The sequence below is a fragment of the Centruroides sculpturatus genome, unplaced genomic scaffold, assembly GCF_000671375.1.
Source record: "Centruroides sculpturatus isolate CEXI.00-Female unplaced genomic scaffold, Cexi_2.0 scaffold217, whole genome shotgun sequence".
NCBI lineage: Eukaryota > Metazoa > Arthropoda > Arachnida > Scorpiones > Buthidae > Centruroides > Centruroides sculpturatus.
In genome coordinates, this window is record NW_019384750.1 from 722576 (window position 1) to 749897 (window position 27322).

The window sequence follows — 27322 nt, forward strand, 5'->3', positions numbered from 1 at the left end:
CCTTTACTACATGAAAATGAAAATTAATGAATACACTGTGTACAGTAATTTACCTGATAAGACAGACTTCAGAAAAATACTTTATGAGAGCTTTTATACTTTTATAAAGCTGTCTATAATGAAAATTAATTAACTAAGGATTTTTTTGCCCTGCCAGGGTGTGGTCGAGTTATCCGGAGTGCCGGGTTATCGAGAGCCGAGTTTTCGAGGTTCTACTGTATCATCATTTTGCTCATAAACAATGACCTCAAAAGATGTCACTGGCCCGGGGGAAATTTACATGGGCCTTGGGAATGTTTGAAAAAAGTTTGGAATGAAGTCTGTGAATCCTGAGCCTGGGAAATTTTACCATATCATCCCACTCTCTTGTTGGACCTGTCCATAAGATTCTTGTTAAAAATTCCTGCTAAGATGTTCCCTCGTGAGATATTACAAAGTATCAATTCCATGAAGCAATTTTTATCCCCTTTAAAACGATCATGTCTGTGACCAATAGTATTTTTCTCAGGGTGCATTTACTTCTGAGCTAATTTTACTGTCAGCACGTGCTCAGCCTGTATACTTTTGCCTGAGCGCCATGCTCATTGGCATTTACTTTAGAGCTATGTGATGTCATGTTTAGCAAAATTGGTAAGCTCGGAGTTATAGCTAGTTCATTGTCAAGCTTTGTGCTAATTCAATATGGCTGCTTCCATGAAAAAATTACTTTCCGTATGAAGTAATGAAAATGGAATTATTTTTGGAGAAATAAACTGCAGGAAGTATTTTTATTGCTAAATTTCAAGTATTTGTTGTATAAAATGTTTACAATGATCTTATTTTTATTGTAAGGTTCAATAGCTTTTAGATGACTTTTTTCATAAACAGATGTGAAAAAAATTAAGTTTGTTTATTGTTTATGATTAAAATTGATTTATTGTTTATGATTAAAAGTGAAGTTTACATTGTAAGAGTTTGGAATCTTCAGAAATGTTACGTTCAAAGTATTAAATAAATTGTAAAGAAATGAACAGCATTAATAGTAATCCAAAACTACATAAGTTCGTATACTTGAATGAATTTTTACTTGCATATGGGAAATGACTTCTGAAGAAATTGTATCGTTTGAATACCATTTTTTCATTACAAACTAAACTTATATGATGACAGAGTAATACTTATTTTTATTGAAATAAGCTCCTGCTGCTTCAGTTGAAGTCTTAATAGCTGTATGCTTTTCATCAATAGAGCCTCTAATTCCAAGAAAACCAGATTGGGTATAAAAAAAATTCCATTATTCTTACATCATCCTGCTCTGTGATGGCCAAGAGATTTTTTCCATTTTCATTTAACACAGAGAGAATTAAAGACCTTATTTAAAATATTCCGTGCAGTCCGTCTAGACTAATAGTTCCCAATTAGTGGTACGCTTACTCCTGGGGGTTCGCGAAATTGCATGAAGGGGTACATGCGGCAATCTAAAATCGGTCGATTTAAAATTTAAATGCATGAGATGAAGCAATCAAAAAATTAATGGGTGGACCATCAAAAATTCGGCAATTTACAACATGATGTCGAATGTACAAATTCGTTTACTCATAACTAAAAATATTCTCGAAATTTCATCAAAAAAGTGCATTTGTGACAATCCCTAAATGAAATTCTTACGCAAGAAACAAAAATTGTACAATTAACACAATTTGTTTTCGCGAAATTAATTTTGAAAATTTTTGTTGCTGTTATTTCTTGCTTGCGACAACACGATTTCTCGCAGAGTATAATGAAACTTCACTGAGTTTAATAATCAGTTGCAACATCTCGCTTTTAAATCGGGCTAGAATTTATGATGTCAGCGAAGTGGCAATAAAATATTTACTACCATTTTGCACAACATACAACTGCGAGAGCGGATTTTCGGCCATGACAAACATGAAAACTAAACATCGTCACCGACTTGAGTCAACTCAAAGATGACTCGAGACTGAAGCTGACCAAAAAGCAACCAGATTTTACAAAGTTGTACAAAGAAAATTGTGCACATTTGTCACATTAAAATTAAATAACCTTATGTTGTTTTCATTATTACTAGAATTGTATTTTAAAGGTAATAAATGTTAAAAAAAAAAATTATTCTATTTATCACTAGCCACACCCACAGCTTCGCCCCATTATATCAAATTTTTTTGTGGGAGTAAGATATTTTCTCGCAGTAAAATGTAGCCTATGTCCATCTTCAACATGTAAGCTATCTCTGTGCCAAATTTTATTAAAACCTGTTTAGCGGTTTAAACGTGAAAAGGTAACAGACAGACAGCCAGAATTGCCTTCGAATTTATAATATTAGTATGGATTAATATGAATTTCAGTTATAAGAGGGTACGCGAGTTTTAGCTCTTTTTTGAAGTGTTACATAGGAAAAATTAATTGGGAACCACTGGTCTAGACCTATTAAAACGATTGCCAATACCCTTAGAGGAAAGAAAGAAAAAAAAATGTTTTGTATTTAATATCAATTATTTGTTGATTTTAAACTCGGTTTAGTTACATCATAAAAGAGCAACGTCACATCCATTCACTGGGTAATAAAAACAATCACATTAAATATGTATTACAGTCGATCCCCCTATAAGATCATTGATTTTTCCGTTTTATCTGAATTACATGTTGTACGAGTCACTTAGATTTTACAAATATGTGAGCCGTTCACAGCCCGGCACACGTATTTGTAAAATCTAAGTGACTCGTACAACATGTAATTCAGATAAAACGGAAAAATCAATGATCTTATAGGGGGATCGACTGTAATACATATTTAATGTGATTGTTTTTATTACCCAGTGAATGGATGTGACGTTGCTCTTTTATGATGTAACTAAACCGAGTTTAAAATCAACAAATAATTGATATTAAATACAAAACATTTTTTTTTCTTTCTTTCCTCTAAGGGTATTGGCAATCGTTTTAATAGGTCTAGACCAGTGGTTCCCAATTAATTTTTCCTATGTAACACTTCAAAAAAGAGCTAAAACTCGCGTACCCTCTTATAACTGAAATTCATATTAATCCATACTAATATTATAAATTCGAAGGCAATTCTGGCTGTCTGTCTGTTACCTTTTCACGTTTAAACCGCTAAACAGGTTTTAATAAAATTTGGCACAGAGATAGCTTACATGTTGAAGATGGACATAGGCTACATTTTACTGCGAGAAAATATCTTACTCCCACAAAAAAATTTGATATAATGGGGCGAAGCTGTGGGTGTGGCTAGTGATAAATAGAATAATTTTTTTTTTTAACATTTATTACCTTTAAAATACAATTCTAGTAATAATGAAAACAACATAAGGTTATTTAATTTTAATGTGACAAATGTGCACAATTTTCTTTGTACAACTTTGTAAAATCTGGTTGCTTTTTGGTCAGCTTCAGTCTCGAGTCATCTTTGAGTTGACTCAAGTCGGTGACGATGTTTAGTTTTCATGTTTGTCATGGCCGAAAATCCGCTCTCGCAGTTGTATGTTGTGCAAAATGGTAGTAAATATTTTATTGCCACTTCGCTGACATCATAAATTCTAGCCCGATTTAAAAGCGAGATGTTGCAACTGATTATTAAACTCAGTGAAGTTTCATTATACTCTGCGAGAAATCGTGTTGTCGCAAGCAAGAAATAACAGCAACAAAAATTTTCAAAATTAATTTCGCGAAAACAAATTGTGTTAATTGTACAATTTTTGTTTCTTGCGTAAGAATTTCATTTAGGGATTGTCACAAATGCACTTTTTTGATGAAATTTCGAGAATATTTTTAGTTATGAGTAAACGAATTTGTACATTCGACATCATGTTGTAAATTGCCGAATTTTTGATGGTCCACCCATTAATTTTTTGATTGCTTCATCTCATGCATTTAAATTTTAAATCGACCGATTTTAGATTGCCGCATGTACCCCTTCATGCAATTTCGCGAACCCCCAGGAGTAAGCGTACCACTAATTGGGAACTATTAGTCTAGACGGACTGCACGGAATATTTTAAATAAGGTCTTTAATTCTCTCTGTGTTAAATGAAAATGGAAAAAATCTCTTGGCCATCACAGAGCAGGATGATGTAAGAATAATGGAATTTTTTTTATACCCAATCTGGTTTTCTTGGAATTAGAGGCTCTATTGATGAAAAGCATACAGCTATTAAGACTTCAACTGAAGCAGCAGGAGCTTATTTCAATAAAAATAAGTATTACTCTGTCATCATATAAGTTTAGTTTGTAATGAAAAAATGGTATTCAAACGATACAATTTCTTCAGAAGTCATTTCCCATATGCAAGTAAAAATTCATTCAAGTATACGAACTTATGTAGTTTTGGATTACTATTAATGCTGTTCATTTCTTTACAATTTATTTAATACTTTGAACGTAACATTTCTGAAGATTCCAAACTCTTACAATGTAAACTTCACTTTTAATCATAAACAATAAATCAATTTTAATCATAAACAATAAACAAACTTAATTTTTTTCACATCTGTTTATGAAAAAAGTCATCTAAAAGCTATTGAACCTTACAATAAAAATAAGATCATTGTAAACATTTTATACAACAAATACTTGAAATTTAGCAATAAAAATACTTCCTGCAGTTTATTTCTCCAAAAATAATTCCATTTTCATTACTTCATACGGAAAGTAATTTTTTCATGGAAGCAGCCATATTGAATTAGCACAAAGCTTGACAATGAACTAGCTATAACTCCGAGCTTACCAATTTTGCTAAACATGACATCACATAGCTCTAAAGTAAATGCCAATGAGCATGGCGCTCAGGCAAAAGTATACAGGCTGAGCACGTGCTGACAGTAAAATTAGCTCAGAAGTAAATGCACCCTGAGAAAAATACTATTGGTCACAGACATGATCGTTTTAAAGGGGATAAAAATTGCTTCATGGAATTGATACTTTGTAATATCTCACGAGGGAACATCTTAGCAGGAATTTTTAACAAGAATCTTATGGACAGGTCCAACAAGAGAGTGGGATGATATGGTAAAATTTCCCAGGCTCAGGATTCACAGACTTCATTCCAAACTTTTTTCAAACATTCCCAAGGCCCATGTAAATTTCCCCCGGGCCAGTGACATCTTTTGAGGTCATTGTTTATGAGCAAAATGATGATACAGTAGAACCTCGAAAACTCGGCTCTCGATAACCCGGCACTCCGGATAACTCGACCACACCCTGGCAGGGCAAAAAAATCCTTAGTTAATTAATTTTCATTATAGACAGCTTTATAAAAGTATAATAGCTCTCATAAAGTATTTTTCTGAAGTCTGTCTTATCAGGTAAATTACTGTACACAGTGTATTCATTAATTTTCATTTTCATGTAGTAAAGCCTATGCCTATGCTCTATGCCTTCATAAAGGACGTACTTTTCCTCTATTTAAGAGTATTTGGGCAGTTTATTCTCTGTTATATTCTCAAGTAAACAATACATACAAGTACAGTACAGTATTTTCTGAGGAAACACTCGTACTTATTTTTTTTAACCCCATTCCCGATAACCCGGCATTTTTACAAACTCGGCCACCCTTCGGTCCACATTAGGCCGAGTTTTCGAGGTTCTACTGTACTGCAGAATTTGAATGACTTAGGATAAAAAAAAGTCTCAGGCAAGAACATCTTAACCAGGTTTTACTGTACTATTATAAAATGACAAAGCTTAATTTTTAGGATAGAGACGAGTTTTATAAAAAAAAAATTGTGAATGCTAATAACGAGTAAAATATCAAGTCCAACCACACCGAATAACCCCTTCTATTTCTACACACTGTCAAGCTTTAATTAAGAACCAAAATTTAATAGCATTAATGCTCTTTATACACAAAGCTACCATGCCAAATTTTGTTTAAACTTCAAGGTTAAACCCATTCTGAGATATTGTTTGATATTTCAAAACAGAAAATAAAGACATTAAACACATTAGATGCCAACACACACAAGTTTTCCCCCTTTATTTGACATTTTTTTGTGCTTGGGAGATCTCCAAAACATGCAATTTGCAAAAAACTCAGAGGGTCAAATTTGACACAATTCCAATACTTATCTGTTTTATATACATAACAAGTTAGGAAAGTAAAAAAAGTCGGAGTTGTTGAAAATCTGCTGACTCCAACTAACTAAAGCACCAAAACTCCACAACTCTGACTCCACAGCCCTGCTTTTAAAACTATGAAAGATATCTAGACAATACAAAGAATCAAAAACATTAAAATAAGAAAAACTAACGAAAGTAATTAAAATAAAAATACAATATGATAATTTGACATTAAAGGTTAAATATATTTAAATTAAGCAATTAGAATTCTATACAATTCTTTTATGTAAAACATTTGAAAATCTTTCAAATCAAATCATTAAAGACTATTAGTAAACACGAAAATCGGGCAAAATCAGTTTCATCCGTTTGAGAAAAAAAAATCATCCAAAGGGAAATTTGACTGGTTTTGCTATACAAATTCTCCTTGTAGCTTGAGGGGTATAAACAATTTTGTCTCCAGGTATATAGAAAGAAGAAATTTTTAGAGTTTGAGTTAAAATAATATAATATCGTATATTCTGGTGTATAAGACAACTTTTTAACTCAGGAAAATCTTCTCAAAAGTCGGGAGGGTTGTCTTATAGGACAAGTATATCCCAAACTCTATATTTTAACTGTAAAAGTCGGGGGTTGTCTTACACGCCCAGTAGTCTTATATGCCGGAATATACGGTATATATCTCCTTTTAATGACATGAACATTCAGTAATATAGTTAAGACAAGTTTGTTTTAATGTTTTATTGTATTTAGTTCTATAACATAAAATGTAGTTTTAAATAACTAAATGCAGTTATATAGTTATTTATTATTGTAATATTTAAAAGAACTAAATATATTCATATATCAAATTTACCTAATAAATATTCAACTTCTCTTTATTCATGCATAAATTACCAATTTAACTTACAGTGAATTCTCCAGTTACAGCATCAAAGCCTACATGAACTGTGTGCTCAAAATTTGTTGGAGGTGAAATCACTGGTTTTTCAATTTCCTTGCGATCTTTCTTTGTACCTAAAAAATGTATTAATATAATTAATTATGTAATAATTTAGTTTAAGTTCATAATTTTAAATAAAACCTTATGAACATTCATCATACCATAGCAAGTAAATTTTAACTAGTTAGCTAGCTATCAAAAATAATTTATTGTTTTATATACCATTAATTTTTAATTATTAGAAAATTATGTTTTAATACTAAACATGAACTTTGATAAAACCATGCACAATTGCACTAATTGGTATGTATATACTGATGGCTCAAAGAGCAAACACGGGACAGGGTCTGGTATTGTTATCCTCCATAAGAATGGTCACAAGACATACCAGGCACACCTTAAGTTGGCAGCCCACTGTACCATTGTTCAGGCCGAGCTATGGGCCATTCGCAAGGCAATCCAATGCACAGACAATTATTATACATATTATAAGGGCAACGTTAACATCTTTACGGACAGTAAAGTGGCCCTTCACATTTTAAACTACCAAAAGAAATCATCTGTTCTAGCTGCTGAAGTGATAAAGGCTACTCAAAACCTGGGAAGAAACTGTAACCTACAGTTTACTTGGATCCCAGCTCACAAGGGCCACGAAGGTAATGAATTGGCTGACAAGTTGGCCAAGTCAGCCTGCACATTGTCTTCAAAACTCACCTACAAGAAGTTACCTGCAATTTCCCTGAAACATCACTTACAACAGATAGCTAATGATATGTGGCAGAAGGAGTGGGACTGCGCTGGTACAGGAAGGATGTGTCACAACTTTATACTTTCCCTTGTGCATCTTAAAAAAGCCAGATGCAAAGGTGACCCAGTGCCTTACAGGACACGGGAACTTTGCATCATACCTGCACCATTTTGGTAAGCAGATCGACAGCACCTGCAATTGTGATGGACAGAGTGAAGACGATGCGCTACATTTTCTCTTCAGCTGCAACAAATACAACCAACAACGTGCAGAACTCTTCCAAGAATATCTCCAAACAGGATTCAACTGGCCCCCCCAATCTTGTAGACATTCTTGATAACAAAAAACTATGGACGAAAATGAAGAATTTCATATGCAATACAAAAAAACTCAGGCCCACGAATTCCAGTAGCCAGCAAGATTAGTGACATGGCCACATCCCACATCTGGACCAATAATAGACTGGCTGATATCATTTAAGGTAGGCCGGCTACTCGCCCAATTTGTTCAACCCGTGATTTGACTATACTGGCATATGCAAATTAGACCCACTGGGTTTATATCTACTAGATTCTTCAATGTTGTTAATGCTAAAGTTTATAATGTTTTATCTCTTTGTCAACCCAATTTACAGCATACTTTGTAATTGTTGAAACTTTGTACCTGTTCCCCCCTTTGCTGCACACATTCACTCGCATGCACAAACTTGTCATGTTTGTTTTTATACTGTTTACTGAACATATTTTGTTTTGTCACTGTATTTTACTTATTCAACAATTCCGATGCAGACGCTCAATGATCCAACACTTCCCTTCAATCTTTCCCTATTTTCTTTCCCTCCCTACTTACTATCACTTCCTCTTCTGATTTCAATTTCAACACTTCTAATTTCTTAGAGGTAAAGTCTGTGCATATACAGACAACCTCTCTACTCTTTTAATGTAATGTAACGTTTCCTATGATATTGAAACATTTTCATATTGCCTAATTTTCAAAATCAATGTCTATGATGATCCTTTTTTTTTGGTCTTGTGTTTAACCATGTGCTTCACAATTCTGTTATGATGGAAAATAAATTACATTAGTATGTGGTTGTGTGCATAATCTTTCAGTTTGAAATTTGAGAGAAATTTTGGAGATATTTAAATATCAAACAATAAAATCATAATATAAACTATCTCAATAATATAGTTGATTATTATAAATCAATATAAAACACTAAATTCTGTGGACTGTCCTTATAGTTGAGAAAACAAAGTATATATAGCTAAGAACAATGCATCTAAGGAAATGATTGACTTTCTAGATATAAATTTTTCTTAGTAGTTTACACATTGATAGCTTTTGAACTAATTTCAAGTGTACATGACTTTTAACTTGGTAAACAATTCTGGACATACAGCTATGAACTTATACAGGAAATCCTTGTTAAGTCAAACTTTGATGGTTCAAAATCCAGTTTGTTCATAAGTGTAATATTTATCTTGACTGAGAATAGAGAGATTTATATGTTAAGGAATTTGATTAATTTGAAATACAGCTACTTTGAAATTTGAAATAAAAATTCTGTCCAAACTGTGATAGGTACATATTAACACACATGTTTAGATCAAAGTTCACACATCTCCATACTATAACAGAATACTAGACCTAATATGGTCAACATGGCTTTGCTTTTACAATAACACATTTTTCAGTGTCACCTTACCCATCAACTATCTTATCTCAAAATACAGCTAGGATTCAGGGTTGCAATATTGGACTACAGGTAGCAGATTGAGATATTTGTAGGATTCTAACTACTAAATTCAGGCAATTTACTACTGTAAAATAATTTGGGCCACATTTCAAGAATTCTACTTTACTTTTTATAAAACTTTTCTGGAAACCTACAAGATTCTCACCAAGCATGTGCTGTTTACCTGCCATTTATTTATAATAATAATAATTTATTATTGTTGTGTTTAGTGGGTTATACTCAGTTCACACCGGTGGCTGTGTACTATGCCAGACCAGAGTCAAGGCATAGCAACCAAAAACTAAAATTAAATAAGTGTGTCATTGTCTGTATTCAGGAATTTCCTAACAATATAGCATGTATTCAATATAGTGGCCTTCTGTAGTGTGATGTATGTATTTTTATTCAATTGTAATATTCCCAGGCTTTTATATAATTGTGTAGTATCACACCTGTACAGGAGAGAACAACAGGTACAATAATTACCCTATCCATCCTCCACAGATGCCTTATTTCCTGGGCAAGTTCTGGGTACTTGCTAATTTTTTCAGTTCATGTGTTTTGTACATTGTGAGTGTTTGGAATGGCTATGTCTATAATGTATGTGGTTTTATTGTGTTTGTCAATGAGAGTGTTGTCTGGTCTGTTGTAGTAAATTGTTTTATCTGTGATTATGGCTCTGTCGTAGTACATTTTGTGCGTGTTATTTTCCAATACTGTCTGTGGAATATACTTGTAGTATGGTTCGTGGATGTCTGCCAATTTGTGTTTCTTTGCAAGCTCTTGGTGTATTATATTTGCTACTTGATTGTGTCTATGTAAGTAATCTGTCTGTGCCAAGAGCTTGCAACCAGAAGTGATGTGTTGTATAGTTTCTGGCATGATGTGACATTTTCTGCATGTGTCATTTGTGAGTGTTGTATCTTTGAGTATGTGTTTTCTGTAGTTTTTAGTATTTATGACCTGATCCTGTATGGCAATCATGAATCCTTCCGTCTCCCCAAAGAGGCATCCCCGATCTAACCAGCTGTTTGACGCAGTTTTGTCAACAAAATCCTGGGCCAGGTCGTAAGGATGCCTGCCATGGAGAGCCTTTTGAGCCCATGATTGCTTAATGTTGTCTATGCTTTTTATATGTTGTGTCATGTCTGTATGTTGTGAGTGTAAGTTTAATGGTGTGTTATTTGAGTCTGCTAGAGTTACTGCTTTATGTAACTGTGATGTTTCTTGTTTCTTGTAGAAAAACTCTCGCAGTGACTGTATTTGTTTGTAGTGAAGGTTAACTATGTCAATCAGGCCATGTCCGCCATCTTTACGTAAAAGGGTTGTGGTGTGACGGGTTAATAAACAACCGTAAAGTACAAGACGACACCACAAATTAATATAATTTTCAATAAAGATAGATGAAGTTATTTATTTAAAATTTTTACTTTAATACATAATCACGAGCCCGTCCGTGGTACAAAAGAATCATTCTTCTTTTTATGTTCTTATCACAACTTGTACACCCGATCGCACGTGCGAGTCCCGAGGCCGTATTATAATATTACTTATAATTAACTATATCTAAAATATGACTAATATAATCTATGTTAGGAGTAAAGATAGAAAAGTGAAAGTAGAAGAAAGTCACTCTTATCTGCACAACAAATTGGGCAAGCTCCTGAAGTACGCTCCTTAACCGCATGGATTCCTTCCCTTGTCCACCTCACGTCGTTCCTTCTCGCTCGCTTCCCCCAGAATGAAACAAAGAAAAGTCCCGTCCTCCTATGCTACCTTCACGGTTGTTTTTTCTTTTTAGCCCAAAACTCGCCAGAAAGTGCAAATAGGTTGGAAGAGACAGAAAAGAGGAAAAATAGTGCAGTTTTTCTCTTTTTAGTAGAAGAGGAAATTATAGATAGCATAAGATTATACAGACTAAAATATACATATACATGGTGGGATACACCACAGGGTTAATCTTTCTGTGGCAGATTTAGGATGATGTTGTTTATGCTTAGTAAGCATTGTTCTTGTTTTCATTTGGAGTTGCTTGAGATCTGTGTGAGTCCAATGTATAACTCCAAAAGAGTATGAGTACTGGCATGACACATGTGATTATTGCTTTAACTGTGTGTTTTGCATTTAACTGTGTTCTGAGGATAGCGTTTAACCTACTTCGGTATTCTTTAATTAATCTTTGCTTTATTTGTATATGTTCTGTAAGTTTGGCCTGTTGGAATCCTAAATACTTGTAGAACTCACCCTCTTCCATGGATTCAATAACATCCCCATTTCCAAGTGCAAAATCTTCTTTCTTCAGGATTCCTTTCTCTATGTGAAGTTTTTTGCATTTATCTAAGCCGAACTCCATTTGTATGTCCTTAGTGTATGAGTGTGTGATTTGTATAAGTTGATGAAGTTGTTTCTGTGCGGATGCATAAAGTTTTATGTCGTCCATGTACATGAGATGTGACAGCGTAAACTGTGTTGTTTTTTCATGTATGATATTGTAGCCATATTGTGTGTTGTTTAACATGTTGCATAATGGGTTCAGGGCTAGGCAGAACCAGAGAGGACTCAAGGAATCTCCTTGAAAAATTCCTCGCCTAATGAATATTTCGTTTGTTTGTATGGAAGTGTTACTAACCCTGAGATGTAGTGTTGTTCTCCAGTGCTGCATAGTGTTTTCGAAGAATGCAATGAGTGATGGATGTATTTTGTACATGTGTAGAATATGTAGCAGCCAACTGTGTGGAACACTGTCGAATGCTTTTCTGTAGTCTATATATGCCATGTGTATGTTTCTGTGTTGTTTGTGTGCTTGCCGTAGAATGACTGAATCTATGAGTAACTGTTCTTTGCATCCCCTGTGATTTCTACGGCAACCTTTTTGTTGTTCTGTAAGAATGTCGTGTTCTTCAACATGTTTGTATATTTTGTTTGTGATACAGGATGTCAATAATTTGTAGAGTGTTGGAAGACATGTAATTGGTCTGTATTGTGTGGGGTCTGTGGTTTTGTTGTTTTTAGGTTTCATGTAGGTGATGCCCTGAGTAAGAAATTTTGGCATGTCTTGTGGATTGATGATGATGTGTGTTAGATGTTTAGCTAGTTCCTGGTGCAGTGATGTAAACTTTTTGTACCAGAAATTGTGAATGTTGTCTACACCAGGTGTCTTCCAGTTGTGTGTTCTGTTAACAGCGTAGCGAATGTCGTGTATGTTTATTTCAGCACAGGGCATAGTTGGTATGTTGTGCAAGTTTCTGTTCTCCTCCTCGATCCAGCCTGCATCAGCATTGTGTTTAACAGCATTGGACCAAAGAGAAGACCAATAAGTTGTGAGTTCTTCTTCTGTTGGTGTGCCACTGTGCTGTGTATCAGTGTTTGTTTTGGTACTGATTTGTCTGTAGAAAAGTTTTTCATTGTTTGTGAATAATTTATTTTGTTGTTTTCGTAGTGTACATGTTTTGTATCGTTTGAGTCTACGTGCTTTGGCTGCGAGTTTTTGTTTTAGTGTATCGATGTATTCTGTAATGTGTGTGTTGTGATGTTCATGTTTTGTGTGTGTTTTGATTTTCTTGAAAATGTTTTTGAGTTGTTTCTTTAATTTGGGTGTTATGTTGTTTTTAGTGTATTGTGTCAGCCTGCCTAATTGCTGTCTAATGTCATTTATTTGTGTTTCTATTCTTCTCTGCCAGGCAGGCTTGTGATAGAATTGTGTTTTGTGTGTGTCTGTCTGTGAGTGTATTTTCAGTCCATGGTGTGTTACTACTGTGACTGCCCCAGCATAAACTAATGTATGAATGTCTGAGAGTGTAGAAATTGAATGAATGTAGTTTGGTAGTAAGTGAGTGTTTACATAATTTAGTGTTTTTCCTACTACCTTTGACGTGTTGATTTTCGGTATTCGTGGTCTTTGTGTGGGATCTGTACCTGTATATTTAGTGAGTGTTTCCTGAAATATAAGTGAGAGTGTATTAACTAAATCTATGTCTATGTTATCAGTGATGGATGAGGAAGTGTCTGTAGTATCATTAATGGTAGTTGTTGTATGTGTACTATTATCAATGCTTGTTGCTGGATTATCCTGACAGGTTACGTGATCTTCATTAATGTTAAATGTTTCTGTCTGTTGATGTATTTGATCAGCAACCTGTTGTTTGATAAGTTCAAGTGTTGTTTGTGGGATAAGGTTGTTGTGTATAATTGTTCTTTTTTGATCAACAACCCTTTGTTCGGTGACAGTGAGGTGAGGATATTGTTGTGTGAATCTATGGTGTAGTTGTTGTCTGTATGCTGTCATGTTTGTTTCGAGTCTTGTGATGGTGTAGTAAGTGCGGATGATAAACTCGTTCATTTCTGTTGTCCATTTCATCCGTTGGCGTGGTTTTCCAGCCTTTGTGGTCTGTGGATGCATTGCCACAGAAACACCAAGGCTAGGTTGATTCCTCACATCTGTTGAGGGCATTGCAGTAGCCATGCTTGGGCCGGCGCTGCTTTCGCCACCGGTAACCAAGGGAGACTGGAGCCTATTTTTCGAACGTGAGCCTCTGCCTAACCCACGAACGCGGACCTTGTTAACCCGGGCGACGTCCGAGCCGGTATCACACTTTGATCTGGTTACTACCATTATGATTATCTCCACATAATGTGGGTGTGTGGTCACTCTTAGCTTCATTTCTCCCCATAGACCTTACTGGCATGGGTGTCCCTACCAGGAGCTTGTGCTCCAGCCTGCATTGCCCTATGGTTCAGTAAAATTACTGGGCTCTCCCACCACGACCAGGTGGTGACCACAGGAGAGTTTATTATTATTATTATTATTATTATTATTAATAAATGGCAGGTAAACAGCAAGCAGATGTTTGGTGAGAACCTTCATAAAATAATAATTATTATTAAAAAAAAAAGTGTTCTGTACATGTAATTTATTAAGTAAACTGAATATAGCTACATCAATTACATGGCATTTGGCATATTGTACAGAAATATGTAAATCTCTGTTAGTTTAAAACTTGTTAATTTGAAACTGATTATTTTATCCCTTTAGTTTCAAATGAACAAGGATTTCCTGTATATAATTTAATTAGATATGGAACCTTAACAAAGTTTATTTGTAAATGATATGATAAAAATAAATAAAGCAAAACCATTTCATCAGATCCTGTTTTAACATTAATAAATATACTTCTGTTATGTGTCTATATAAATCAAATGAAAATAAATATTTATACATAAATTACTTTATTTATAGTTATACAGTGACTCACATTTAATGCCAGCATAATTTACATGTGAAAAGCATGAATGTTTCAGAGGTTATTATGCAAAAGATTATCAAATAATAGTTCATATGAGATTTTATATTGGTACTAAACAAAAAAACTGTCATGCTATCTTTCAGCATGAACTTATCCATATATAAGGACCTTGAATAAGTTCTCGCTGTTTTCCAACAGATGGCGTTACCAGAACCACGTGTGTTTATTTTTAGATGGTGACGCATCTGTAAGGAAGTACAATAAGTGACCTTGAAATTCAGTATACGTCATTTCACCAAAGTGTAAACAACTTATTTTTTCATTGTGTTAAACATGTCTAGTTTCGTGCCAAAAAAAGAGTATTTGCGGGGAATTTTATTGCACTATTTTATTCAAAAAAAATCTGCAGCTGAAGCACACAGAATTCTTGTTGAGACTTACGGCGACCATGCTCTGTCGGAAACAACATGCAGAGATTGGTTTAGACGCTTCAAAAATAATGATTTTGATGTTGAAGATAAAGAACGATCTGGTGCACCAAAAAAGTTTGAAGACAAGGAATTAGAGGCATTACTTCATGAAGACTCATGTCAGACGCTAGCTGAACTTGCAGAATCATTAGGAGTTGATCACACAACAGTTTCGAAACGTTTAAAAGGATTAGGAATGATTCAAAAGCAAGGACATTGGGTGCCGTACGAGTTGAAGCCGAGAGATGTCGAACGGCGTCTTTTCACATGTGAACAGCTGCTTCAACGGCAGAAAAGGAAAGGTTTTCTGCATCGTATCGTGACGGGTGACGAAAAATGGATACACTACGATAACCCTAAGCGTAGAAAATCGTGGGGTAAGCCCGGTCATGCATCAACATCGTCAGCAAGGCCGAATATCCATGGTTCGAAGCTTCTGCTCTGCATTTGGTGGGATCAGCTAGGTGTAGTTTATTACGAGCTGCTCAAACCAAACGAAACTATCACGGGAGATCGCTATCGACTACAATTGATGCGTTTGAGCCAAGCATTGAAGGAAAAACGGCCGCTATATGAGCAGAGACACGACAAAGTGATTTTGCAACATGACAATGCTCGGCCACATGTTGCACAACCGGTGAAAACGTACTTGGAAACGCTTAAATGGGAAGTCCTACCCCACCCGCCGTATTCACCAGACATCGCCCCTTCTGATTATCACTTGTTCCGATCGATGTCACGTGGCCTGGCTGAGCAGCACTTTCGTTCTTATGAAGATGCCAAAAAATGGGTTGATTCTTGGATAGCCTCAAAAAACGTGTCGTTTTCCGACATGGAATTCAAATGCTGCCAGAACGATTGGAGAAAGTAGTGGCTAGTGATGGACAATACTTTCAGTGACGTGTTTATTACGACTTTTTTTTAAATAAAATGTTAATTTTCACAAAAAAACAGCGAGAACTTATTCAAGGTCCTTATAATATATCATATGTGTGTATATCAGTAAATTTAAGTATGCACATACAATACATAATCTTCATTTAATCGCAATAATTTAATTATTGCAAGTTATAAATTGAAAATACACTTTTGAGTTAAAATGTATAAATAAAACTATTTTTATTTTCTAATATATAAAAAATATTTTTAATGATTTATTAGCTTATAAATAATACAATGTTTAAAACAAAATTTGTCATTTCATATTTTCTTTGAATATAACAGTTAATTTCAACTTTCCCTTCATATAACAATTGCCAAACTTCTATGTCAAGCTTCATTATAAAAAAGAGATCAGCAGTGAATAATTATGTTAACACTTAAAGGATTTCGGAGAAATATTTTGTTATTATTTCAGTTAATTCTTTAATTATATTGTTTATATTTTAGTATATAAAATAGTTAGCCTAAATACTATAACTAATACTACTATTATACAGCATATATAGTTATATAAAATAATACAATAAATCTGATTTACTGAACCTATAACTGATGCATATCACTTTTTCTTTCACAAATCAAACGTTTTCATAACCCCTTCTGGGTTCTTCATCAGGATAACAGCTGGATCGAATAGCGATTTCAAAAAATTTGAATGAATCCCTGATGGAATTCATTCAAATTTTTTGAATTGAGTTGAATTGAGTTGAATTCAATTCAAATCAAAAAATCAAATTTTTTGATTTGAATTGAACTGAATTGAGGGATTCATTCAAATTTTTTGAAATCGCTATTTGATCCAGCTGTTATCCTGATGAAGAACCCAGAAGGGGTTATGAAAACGTTTGATTTGTGAAAGAAAAAGTGATACGCATCGGTTATAGGTTCAGTAAGTCAGATTTATTGTATTATATACAACCCGATGTGCAGTGATAGTATATTATTATATATATAAAATAAGATGATGAATGTGTTTTTTTAGTAACCAACATCATCTTAATGACTTATTTATTAATTCATTTTAAAACATTTTAAATTTTAATATTTGACTTCTTGCCAAACACAATTCATAAAATTTTTAATATACTAAATTTGTACCACATTGAGAACAATTCAAGAAATTGTTAGAGATTTTATTAATTATAATAATAATAACATAAAAATTATTTCAACAATAAATTTAAAACAAAATATTAATTTGAAAATTAACTAATGAATAACAAAAAAGAAAATACTTTGACTCATAGGAAAGTTCAATATCATGCATTCAGATTTATCAATACTTTGTATTAATAAATGTCTACACAATATTGGCAATTTTTTTAAAATCTAAAATCCTATAATATAAAAATAAACTATTATAGATCATTATAAATACTTCTTTTCAACACAATTTACATTGTATTTAATATATAGACAAAACAACATTTTTGAAAATGTTAAAGTTTGCAAAAAATTCACAACAAAAGAAATAATAAACAATTGTAATTATAATTAATATAATTATAATAAACAAACAATGTAAATGTAATATTTTATTACTATAGATAAGAAATCTATAGTAATAAAACATTACATTTACATTGTTTATATTACAAAAAATATATATCATATTTAAAAGTTTAAAAATATGTTTGGCAGCAATTCAAAAATGAAAACTTCATTTAAAAATTGTTTTTGAACAGTGTGAAACTGTAGAATATTAACAGAGATTGTTATTACAGATTATAATTAAATCTTCTGACAAAATATCAAAGTTTAATATTAAAGAAAAATAAAATTTACTTTTTATTATCTAAATACTATATATTGTTGAAAATTTTAAAAAATTAGCTTAAAACTATTAATAATTAGATGAAACTTTAAATCATTTGCTTTATAAAACCAAATCTAATATTAAATGTAAGCCTATTAAATATTTTTAAAATTTTATTGCATAAATTTTAATTATTATTTGTTACTATTCAAAAATTAAAAACATGCTCTATTTTTACTTACTCTTAGATGGTTTGAGTTTCACTTTCTTTTTCTCTTCATTCTCTGGTTCTTTAGGCAATGGCCTCATATCAACTGGTACAGTTGATTCCCTAAAACATTTAAATATACATTAAACTATCACACATTAAAAAGATTAAAATAGAAAATAAATATCAGAATTATTACCTTGTGCTTGTCAGTCTTACAGGAGGAGCAGGTGGTTTGTCATCTAAACTATCACCCATATTCATTCTGAATTTTTTTTTAAATTAAAATGCTAGCTCTGTAAAAGAAATAATAAATTTAAAGTGAAGGACTAGTCCAGAAGTTTATTTTCGAGCATTATTTTTGAGCAAAAAGTATTTCTGAGAAATTTTCAATTCATTCAAAGCACTTAGAAAACTTCATACTATATAATGATTGTATGAAGTTTTATAATGATTGTATATACATCTAGAATGTGTTTATTGAAGCAAAACATTTTAAAACAACTCTAAGTTTCACAATACCTTCTTTAATTTAACTAATGTTTTCGGCCATTTAAAATGGCCAAAAACGTTAGTTAAATTAAAGAAAGTGCTAGGAAAAAGAAATGTATTGTGAACTTTGTATAATCAGTTCTAGTTTACTGCACATAGAACAATAACTCAATACAAACAACCACACAAAACTGATTATACTTAATAAAGGCAAAATACACCAATATCCAGAACAAAAAACTAAGACAACTGTCTTACTTTTTTGTGCTGGATAATGGTTTATTTTGCCTTTATTTCATAACTCAGTACTTTTGGATTTTACCTACCTTCAAAAATTTATTTCATATTAAAAAAATTTAATTTTGTATTAGAAAAAAGATTAATTTTAAGAATGCTTTTTGATTTATATTCTGAACTCCTGAAAATGGGTAACTAGTCCAAAAAACAATTACTATTAATTTTATACAGATAACCTAAGGCAGTATATATCCTGCAGAAAATTGAAACAAAATCTTTGCACAATATCCCCCACCATATTCTCTGCACCTTTAGAACATTGTTGAAAGCATAATACTTACTTTTGTGTGGTTTAAGAGATATCATTTCAAACATTAAAATTACTTCATTATTGCTAAAATTGTAAAATATGTGAAAAAAATAAAATAAAAACATACTTCCTAATTTTCATGTGTCAAAGATAAATGGCTACCTAGCTGCATAATAATAATACAAATTTTGAAATAAATTCAGAAAAAATTAAATATAGATTAATGTCCAATGACACAAATTTAAGAATTGATTCATTGTAGAGAATTTATGCTTAGTTCCAACACACATTCACTACCAGAAGCTAAAGCAAAATGCAAAAAATGTATTTTTGAATAGTAAAATGAACAAACAAATAGCTGATTATATCAGGTAAAATCCAGCAATCTTGTGGTCTTAATATTGAAAGATTGGGTTAAGCAATGTTTATATTAGTAAAATGAGCAATCAATCACAAACAGCAGCAAACAATATCAAAACAAGATAAAAACAAACATCTGTTATCTGCTATGTTTATTTTGTCTGTTTATTTACCAAAAAGAAAATTTCAAAATTAATTATAATAATAAAATTATTATTAGAAATATTACATTATTTATAGTTGCTACTTTTAAATCTTGTTGTCATCACAAAAAATTTGAAAAACATTCATCACTAATGAGACAACATAGTGGAAAGTTCGTATTAAAATGAGGTAAGTCAAAAAACAAATTTGCCAGAAAGGATATCACTGACGATATTCACCCTGATTTCTGCCAGCAATTTAATCTCTGTATGAACTAAGGTAAAAACTTAAATATGAAATAATAATTTTAACACTAAGTATTTTCAAGTTTATTGTTATATAAATAATTACTACTACACTACTGGGCAGAGAAAGTGAAACACTCATAGTATTTCACTTTCTCTGCCCAGTAGTGTATTAATGAAACAGAAATAAGCAATGTAACAATAAATTTTTGTCCTTTGCCAACCAACTTGCTCAAAAAAATGTGCTTCTTTATACAGTAAAAACCAGATAGATTTTAATGGCCAGGCCACTTAATGGAATGCTGAAATTATACTTTGTTTATCAATTACTGTTTAGAAAAATGTTACACAAAAATTTTTTACTATTGTCTTCTAACATGAGTTAATTATTATTATTCTAGCTAAGGTATCCACCCAATGATGCCGAGATTAACTTGAGAAAATGTCAAAACAAGTTCAAAAACTACATGAGATTACATAATCATTGACTGCTACAGTACATGTAGCAGTCAATGATTATGTACTGTACATCAAATAATTACTTCTAATGCAGTGTGAGGAATTTTGTCATTTTTCTTCAAGCAGGAGAGTGAAACATTTCATCTCTATTAACACACAATAATTTAGCAAATCCTTACTTAACACAACGAGTTTTAGATTTCAAATCTAAAGTATTTCATTACAACAGGTGTTAAAAGTATATTCCAATGTAATACCTCTTATATTGAAAAGCTCTCATTGTTGTTATTATTACTGAAATTAGAGAAGACTTTTTTTTAAAGTTTTAAATAGCTACACATGCCAAGTATTAATATAAACAGAATCACCTATATCATGTCTGTTGACATTATGCAAAAATGATTTATTTTGCAAGCACTTTTGATAGTATAAAACTGTCCTTTTCAGGCAGAATCATTGTTAGAGACTCCAGAGAACAAAACATTTGAATTAAAAAAAAAAATCCAAACATCAACCAACGTTATTCAAAATTGTTTGTCCTGCACAGGTATGGAAATTTAAATTATACATTACAGTTTACAAAAATTATACATTAATACAATACACAATGAAATATAAAATAAAACATCAAGAATAAATGGATTAAAATAAAGTATATAAATAATAAAGGACAAAAAACAGTGGTGATATTATCACTACAGAACATTTTATCAGGAACCTGTGATTTAGAACCTTAGCAGGTGTTGTCCACAACTCCAGTATATCCAGCAAGGGAGAGTGGAGAGTTGCACAATGACAACAATGAGATGTAAAGTGATTCCCATATAAATAACGTTTTTCGATCCCCCACAGCATTTTAGAATAGAAACTTGCAATCAAATTGGTTTGAAGTTACTTTCTATTGCTTTTTTTTTTTTTTAGCTAACTCTGTTGTACACTTGCTGTGTGCTACGTCATCATGATGTTCTGAAAGACAGAGGCAGAAAATTCTAGTAATGGCTCCAATATATGATAGTTTCAACCCAGTTAGGAGATTTTGCAAAAAATATATCCCAAACTTTTCAGAAAGTATAACCTTGTCTCTATCATTACAAAGTATCGTACAAAGGATGGGCTGAGGCACTAGTGGCAAAATATAGCAAAATTTTTTGAAGACTCGACAAATATCTAATGAAGCAGGACCCAGGTACAGAATGACTGGGGTTATGAAAACTAATTCCTTCTTAAAATACAAAGTGGATGGTGGAAATAACATGCGTTTGACCCAGTTAACTAAATGTTTGAACTTGACTAAAGAATACCCAGCACTGCAAACAGCTGATTTAAGAAGGGAAATCTCATCATCTACAAGAAATTGGGAGGATGAATATAAGAATGCCCTGCATATTGGTATTATAATAGCCATGTCCTCGTACCTTGAGAGCCGAAAAGCCGTAGAAGGGATAATGTAAGGAGATTCATCAAATTTATGATACATAGAAAGCAAGATGCCGTTGTGAGATCTATATACAAGAAGATCTAAAAAAGATCTTTGCATATTTCTCCTCTTTCATAGTAAAGGAAATAGTCAAGAAAATAGCTGATAGCAATCACAAACTCCTGTAACTAAGCCTGAGCCTTCCCATGCAAGCAAAATGTCATAAACATACCTCAAATATACAAGGGGATGTAAAAACTTTGAATTCTATGGCTCTCATGACTAATTACACCAAGATGACCAATAGAGATGAGCCCATAGGTATTCCCTGCTCTTGCAAGTAAATGTTACCACTGAAACAAATAGTTGTTCTCAGTAATTAGTCAAAGCTCCTCTCTCAACCCCAGTATTTGTGAAACAGAACAATCATTTTCAATTAGTAATGTATTTGCAAGCATGACTACCTCAGAATGGGACACAGATGGGTATAGAGACCACATCTATTTTGAAGAAAATGATACAAATTTGTAAGTGTAGACCCAACACTACTAATTGTAAGAGACTTTGCTTCCAGAGTAGAAGATACAGCCAGGTTGGAATTAGGCACTAGAGCAGCAATTTTCCTAGCAAGCACTTTTTCTAGGAAATATGTTGGGTGGGAATGCTTATTCACTAAGGGATGGAGTGGCAGGCAGACTTGTGTTTTTACCTCAAAGAATAGTCTAGGACAGTGATTCTCAAACTTTTTCGATCCACTGCCCCCTTTGTTCCATAAAGTTATACCCAACGCCCCCAACCCATTTTCTCTTGTGTGAGAAAAGGATTGGAAATATTCTTAGGAAAACTTTTCTATGAATCTCACACTTTGTGCCCTTACTGTACATTGTTCTCATCATCTGGAAACCATTAAACGCAAAGTTTCCTCTTATCAGCCCCAATTTTGCCTTTGGTCACCGTTCAATACCCTGCCTCTATCATAGATCTATTCATCGCGCCAGAAGGGGGCGTTATTGCTTACTTTGAGAAACGCTGAGCTAAAATAAAAGTCAATGTGTTAGAAATATTCAAGTTGTGACCTTCAATAAAAAATAAAAAATATATAAAATGTCAACATTTTATATATATTCCGTCGAATTTTTATATATAGAATTTGTCTGCCGTCGCCCCTCTATATTTCCTTAACGCCCCCCAATTCTCTTTGAGCCTTCTACTGCCCCCCTGAAAGCCTCCAGCGCCCACAAGGGGGCGTTATCGCCCACTTTGAGAAACGCTGGTCTAGGACATGCAACATTGGCCAATGGGTCTAGAGCAGTGGTTTTTAACCTTTTTATACTTGCGATCCACCAAGTATTTCATAATTTTTGTGTGACCCCCATTTTTTTAATAATAATTTATATTTGTTAAATTATCTATAATAAATTGTTTTTTATTATTGTTTTATTTTTTTATATAATATAAAACAACTTTATTATTTCATTATCTATTTAAATAACATTCAAACTTCACAATGAAACATAAAAACCCAGTAATTTTTAACAAAAAATAAAATAAACATTTAAAAATTCATAGAAAAAACAAAAATATTCAAAAATAAGAAATAAATGAAAAAAAAAACTAAATACGAAAACTTTATCTTTCTTATTTCACTTTTCAATACGATATTTGGTTATACATCAATTTTCTTTTTATTATATTCTGAAGGAAATTTTGCATAATTTGGCAGTCCCCTGGCAAACTTCTTATGGACCCCCAGGAGCCACAGCCCCATTAATTAAGAAACATTGGTCTAGAGATGCAGATAACGCTGATGTTACACCTGGTAAAGTGAAAAGTTTTTTTTATTTTTCTCAGCACCAAAGGTGTTGGATCTTCTTTCATTAACACAGATCCTGATTGTAGGAGAAAATCATTGACCCTATGCAAAAATTCATCATTTCTGCACAAAAACTTCTTGTCTTTGTCAGTGTTCTTAAACACTGAACCTAGGACTTAGTCTTGGACAAAGATGCTTAAGTTTCTGGCATTGATACGACATATTAATGGACAGCACTAGATAGAAAGCATGGTCAAAATAATAAGACCATAGCAAAATTAGCAACCACCTCAGATATTCAGGTGTTTGATATACAATATGATCAATATCTGTTGTTACTTTATTAAAATTTTACTGTTTTCATAAGTGATAAAGTTATGGTGAAGAAAAATATTACAATTTGTCTTCAATAGAAACCTAAGTGAGTAAAATATTGTTGACAATATTTTGGGAGCTTTTACAAAGGAAAACATTTTATGCAAGAACTTCTTATGAAGGAAATTTTAACACACCTTATGGTGTAAATGCTGGGACTAAAAAATTTGGACTTACGTGGGAATTTCTTAAACGGGTTCCACTGTATACGTATTTATATATTACACATTAATGTTAGTAATACTGGAGATGTGCTTGAGTTAAATAAAATCTGAGCCACATTATTAGATATCAGAAACTTCTCTTTTACAATACTTGATAAGATATCATATAATACCATAATATACTTTACCATATAATGTTAAGTCTCATTAATAGATTTGATTAGTTAAGCACGTGTTTGTGTGGCAACCAGTTTCTATATAATCAAAACAATTTCTGTTACTGTTTTAATATCCTATCATCATTTGGTTCAGTTATCTGTATAGAAAACTCATTCAGTTGTTTAGCACCTTGGTCAAATAAACTAGAATTGGTGGTAATATTTGTGAACAGGTAAAGCATTCTTTCAGAAACAATATAAACTGAAAGTGATGAGAATATGTAGCCAAACCAGTACAGTGGAACCTCGGTATACGACCTTAATCCGTTCCTGGTGTTTGGACTTATACCGAATAGGACGTATACCAAACCAACCTTTTCCATAAGAAGTAATGTAAAAATGATTAATCCGTTCTCATGTAAAAAAAAATGGCTGGCTTTAAACACCTCGCTTTCCTCGCTAGTTTCTGCTTGATTTTTCACGAGATCAGCATGTATCCTTTTAACTTTCTCGCAAATAATTTCTTCCAATACGCTGTCGCTGGTACACTGTTTTTCAGTTATCCAAAGCAAAAGCAATTTCTCAACATGATCTAATGTCTTCGATCTCTGTTTAGAAATTGATTTAACCCCTTTCGCAACGTTAGCAAATTTAATAAATGTCTTTATTTTTCACGATTGTTGATATCGTCGTTCTCGGAATACGGAATGCAACAGTTAAATCTCGAACACGCGTGCCACCTTCGTATTTCTCAACAATCTCTTTTTTCAGTTCCGTTGTGATTCTAGTCATTTTTTTATTTTTCTGTTGCCCTTTTGCAATTCATGATTAATAAAAATAATGAAATGTTACTTACAAATTAAAATCAGAAGAAATTTAACAAAGTTATAAACCGTAGCACCGCTAACGTCTAGTCTAGTACACCGATAGTGCTACTTGTTCATAGATGGCGCGTATAATTGAATTAAGTTGTATACTGAACAAAAGTTGTATACCGAGCAAAATTTGTTTCGTCCAAACAGGATGTATTCCTAATTGGACGTATTCTAAAGCAGACATATACTGAGGTTCCACTGTATTTGATTTTTTCCTTACTGGTTTCACATCTACTGGCAGTGGCTGATTTAGGACTTGAGAGGCCCCAGGTGCAATTCAATTTTGAAACCCCCGCTAAATATTTTGACTACCCCTACACCCTACAGTGTGCATTCTAAGCACACATTTTTTACTCTAGTACAGCTAGAGTAAAAAATCAGTAGGCACTATATCGATGGCCCAAAAAAGTGAGACAGGGAAATAACACTGAAAATTAACCAATATAAAATTACAACAGTCTGGCTGTGTGTAAAAGGTTACTGATGTTCAGATTGTATTAATTACAAAAATTGAAACTTATTGGTACAAGAATTATTAAGTTTCAATAGGTAACTATTAAAAACAAAAAATCTAGTAATCCAAGAATATAAAAAATAATTTATTTTAAAATTTACTACTGGTTTGTCAATTTAATGTAGGGAATACTGCTAAATTATTTTTTTATTATAAAAAAAATAATAATTAAATAAAATAATTTTTTTTATTTTGAGAGCTGAATTTTGAGGCCCCCTTGATTTATGAGTGCAGAAATCTACCACTGTCTACTGGTTAACAGTATTATCACTTTAAAGATTACCACGACAAAGTATTTATCACACTTAAAATCTTGAATGTAAAAACTATTTTCAATTATCTTATTCCTTATTTTTAAGTTTTTTTTAATTTTTTTTATACAAAAGGGATTCATCCTCTGGCTGCCTACAACTGCCCACTCCCAGCTCACTTTACCCATTTATTCCAAATATAGACTATATATAACAAAAATTTTGATAACTATACCTTCATGTGTGATTTCAAGTAAGAATTCTATAACAAACTAAGTTCCAATCCACTTTAAAATGCATCACAAATTCAATTTAATTGAAAAAAGAAAACAGATTTTATTAAAAAAATTTTCCTCCAATTGGTCAAACATTACAATTTTTTTTTAACATTCCATAGAAAAAAAATTTCCATTTTCATGGTGACGCAATTTGCTTCATTCACCCATACCCACAAGCTTTGTCCACTTGTTCTCAATATAGACATCAAAGAATTTGCAATAATTCAATCCCCCACTTATTTCAATTCCCTTTCTACCCCAGAAGCTTAAGGTTGAAGTAAATTTTTTCTTCAAAAATCAACACCATACTCAGGACAGTATACAAAATTCAGTTGAAATTGTAGTGATTTGCGACTATTTTTTTTTGTTTTGGTTTTTCCCCAACCCCTTCCATTTTGTTTGTGGCATCACCCTTCCTATGTTGACCGTCGGATTGGTTAGTAGTAGTCATGTTCTTCAGGATATCCGCTTAGCGTGGTATAAAAGGTTGTGACCTACATCTCTGGGGACATTTTTTCTTTCTTGTTCCAGGTTTGGCGGTGTTCTGACCACGTGTATAGGAGATCGAGATGCCAAGATCGAGAGGGTTGAAAACGAAGACAGAGAGAGAGATACGGCAATCCATTTTCATTCGAATAATGACGATTTTACATCGAGCTACGTGTCAGAGGGAAAGAAAATCATTGGAGGATTCATCCGAAAAGATTAGTTTTTGAATTTTTCCTTGTTACGCACCTTTCTTTGTTCCCTTGTTTAAAACGTGACTTGAGCCCCCTTTAAAGGAGAGGAGGGAAGTGCATAACGTGTGTAGTATTTTACCTTGTTACATGAATACTGTGAAAATTTGTCAATTTTGTGTTTTATATATACAGTAGAGCGTCGTTTATCCAAAACGTCGGTTATCCGAAAGAATTCCAGTTGACAAATTTAAATTTTTGCCAGTGCTGTGGCGCTGTAATCTTTGGCTATGTCTTCGGCTACTCAAATATTTTACATTTTTGATACTAAATTAACTTCTCAAGTATAATTTTTTATTGTTTTTATATTTTTCAATATATTTATTTTGTTTGTACAAAATAAAAAAATAATTTTTAACGATACAATAGTCTT

General features: G+C 32.7%; 1 protein-coding gene across 7 annotated transcripts in view; it reads right to left on the reverse strand.

Moving 5' to 3' along the window:
- LOC111628551 (serine/threonine-protein kinase PAK 3-like) overlaps positions 1-27322 on the reverse strand; it is a 96366-nt gene that overhangs the window by 55524 nt on the left and 13520 nt on the right. For all 7 annotated transcript variants that reach the window (XM_023372371.1, XM_023372372.1, XM_023372368.1 and 4 more), the window contains 3 exons: positions 18320-18416; positions 18155-18243; positions 6983-7089 (listed from right to left, as the gene is read on the reverse strand). In XM_023372371.1, coding sequence (XP_023228139.1) covers positions 6983-7089; positions 18155-18243; positions 18320-18384 — 261 coding nt within the window. In that variant the 5' untranslated portion in view covers positions 18385-18416. The remainder of the gene's footprint in view (positions 1-6982; positions 7090-18154; positions 18244-18319; positions 18417-27322) is intronic.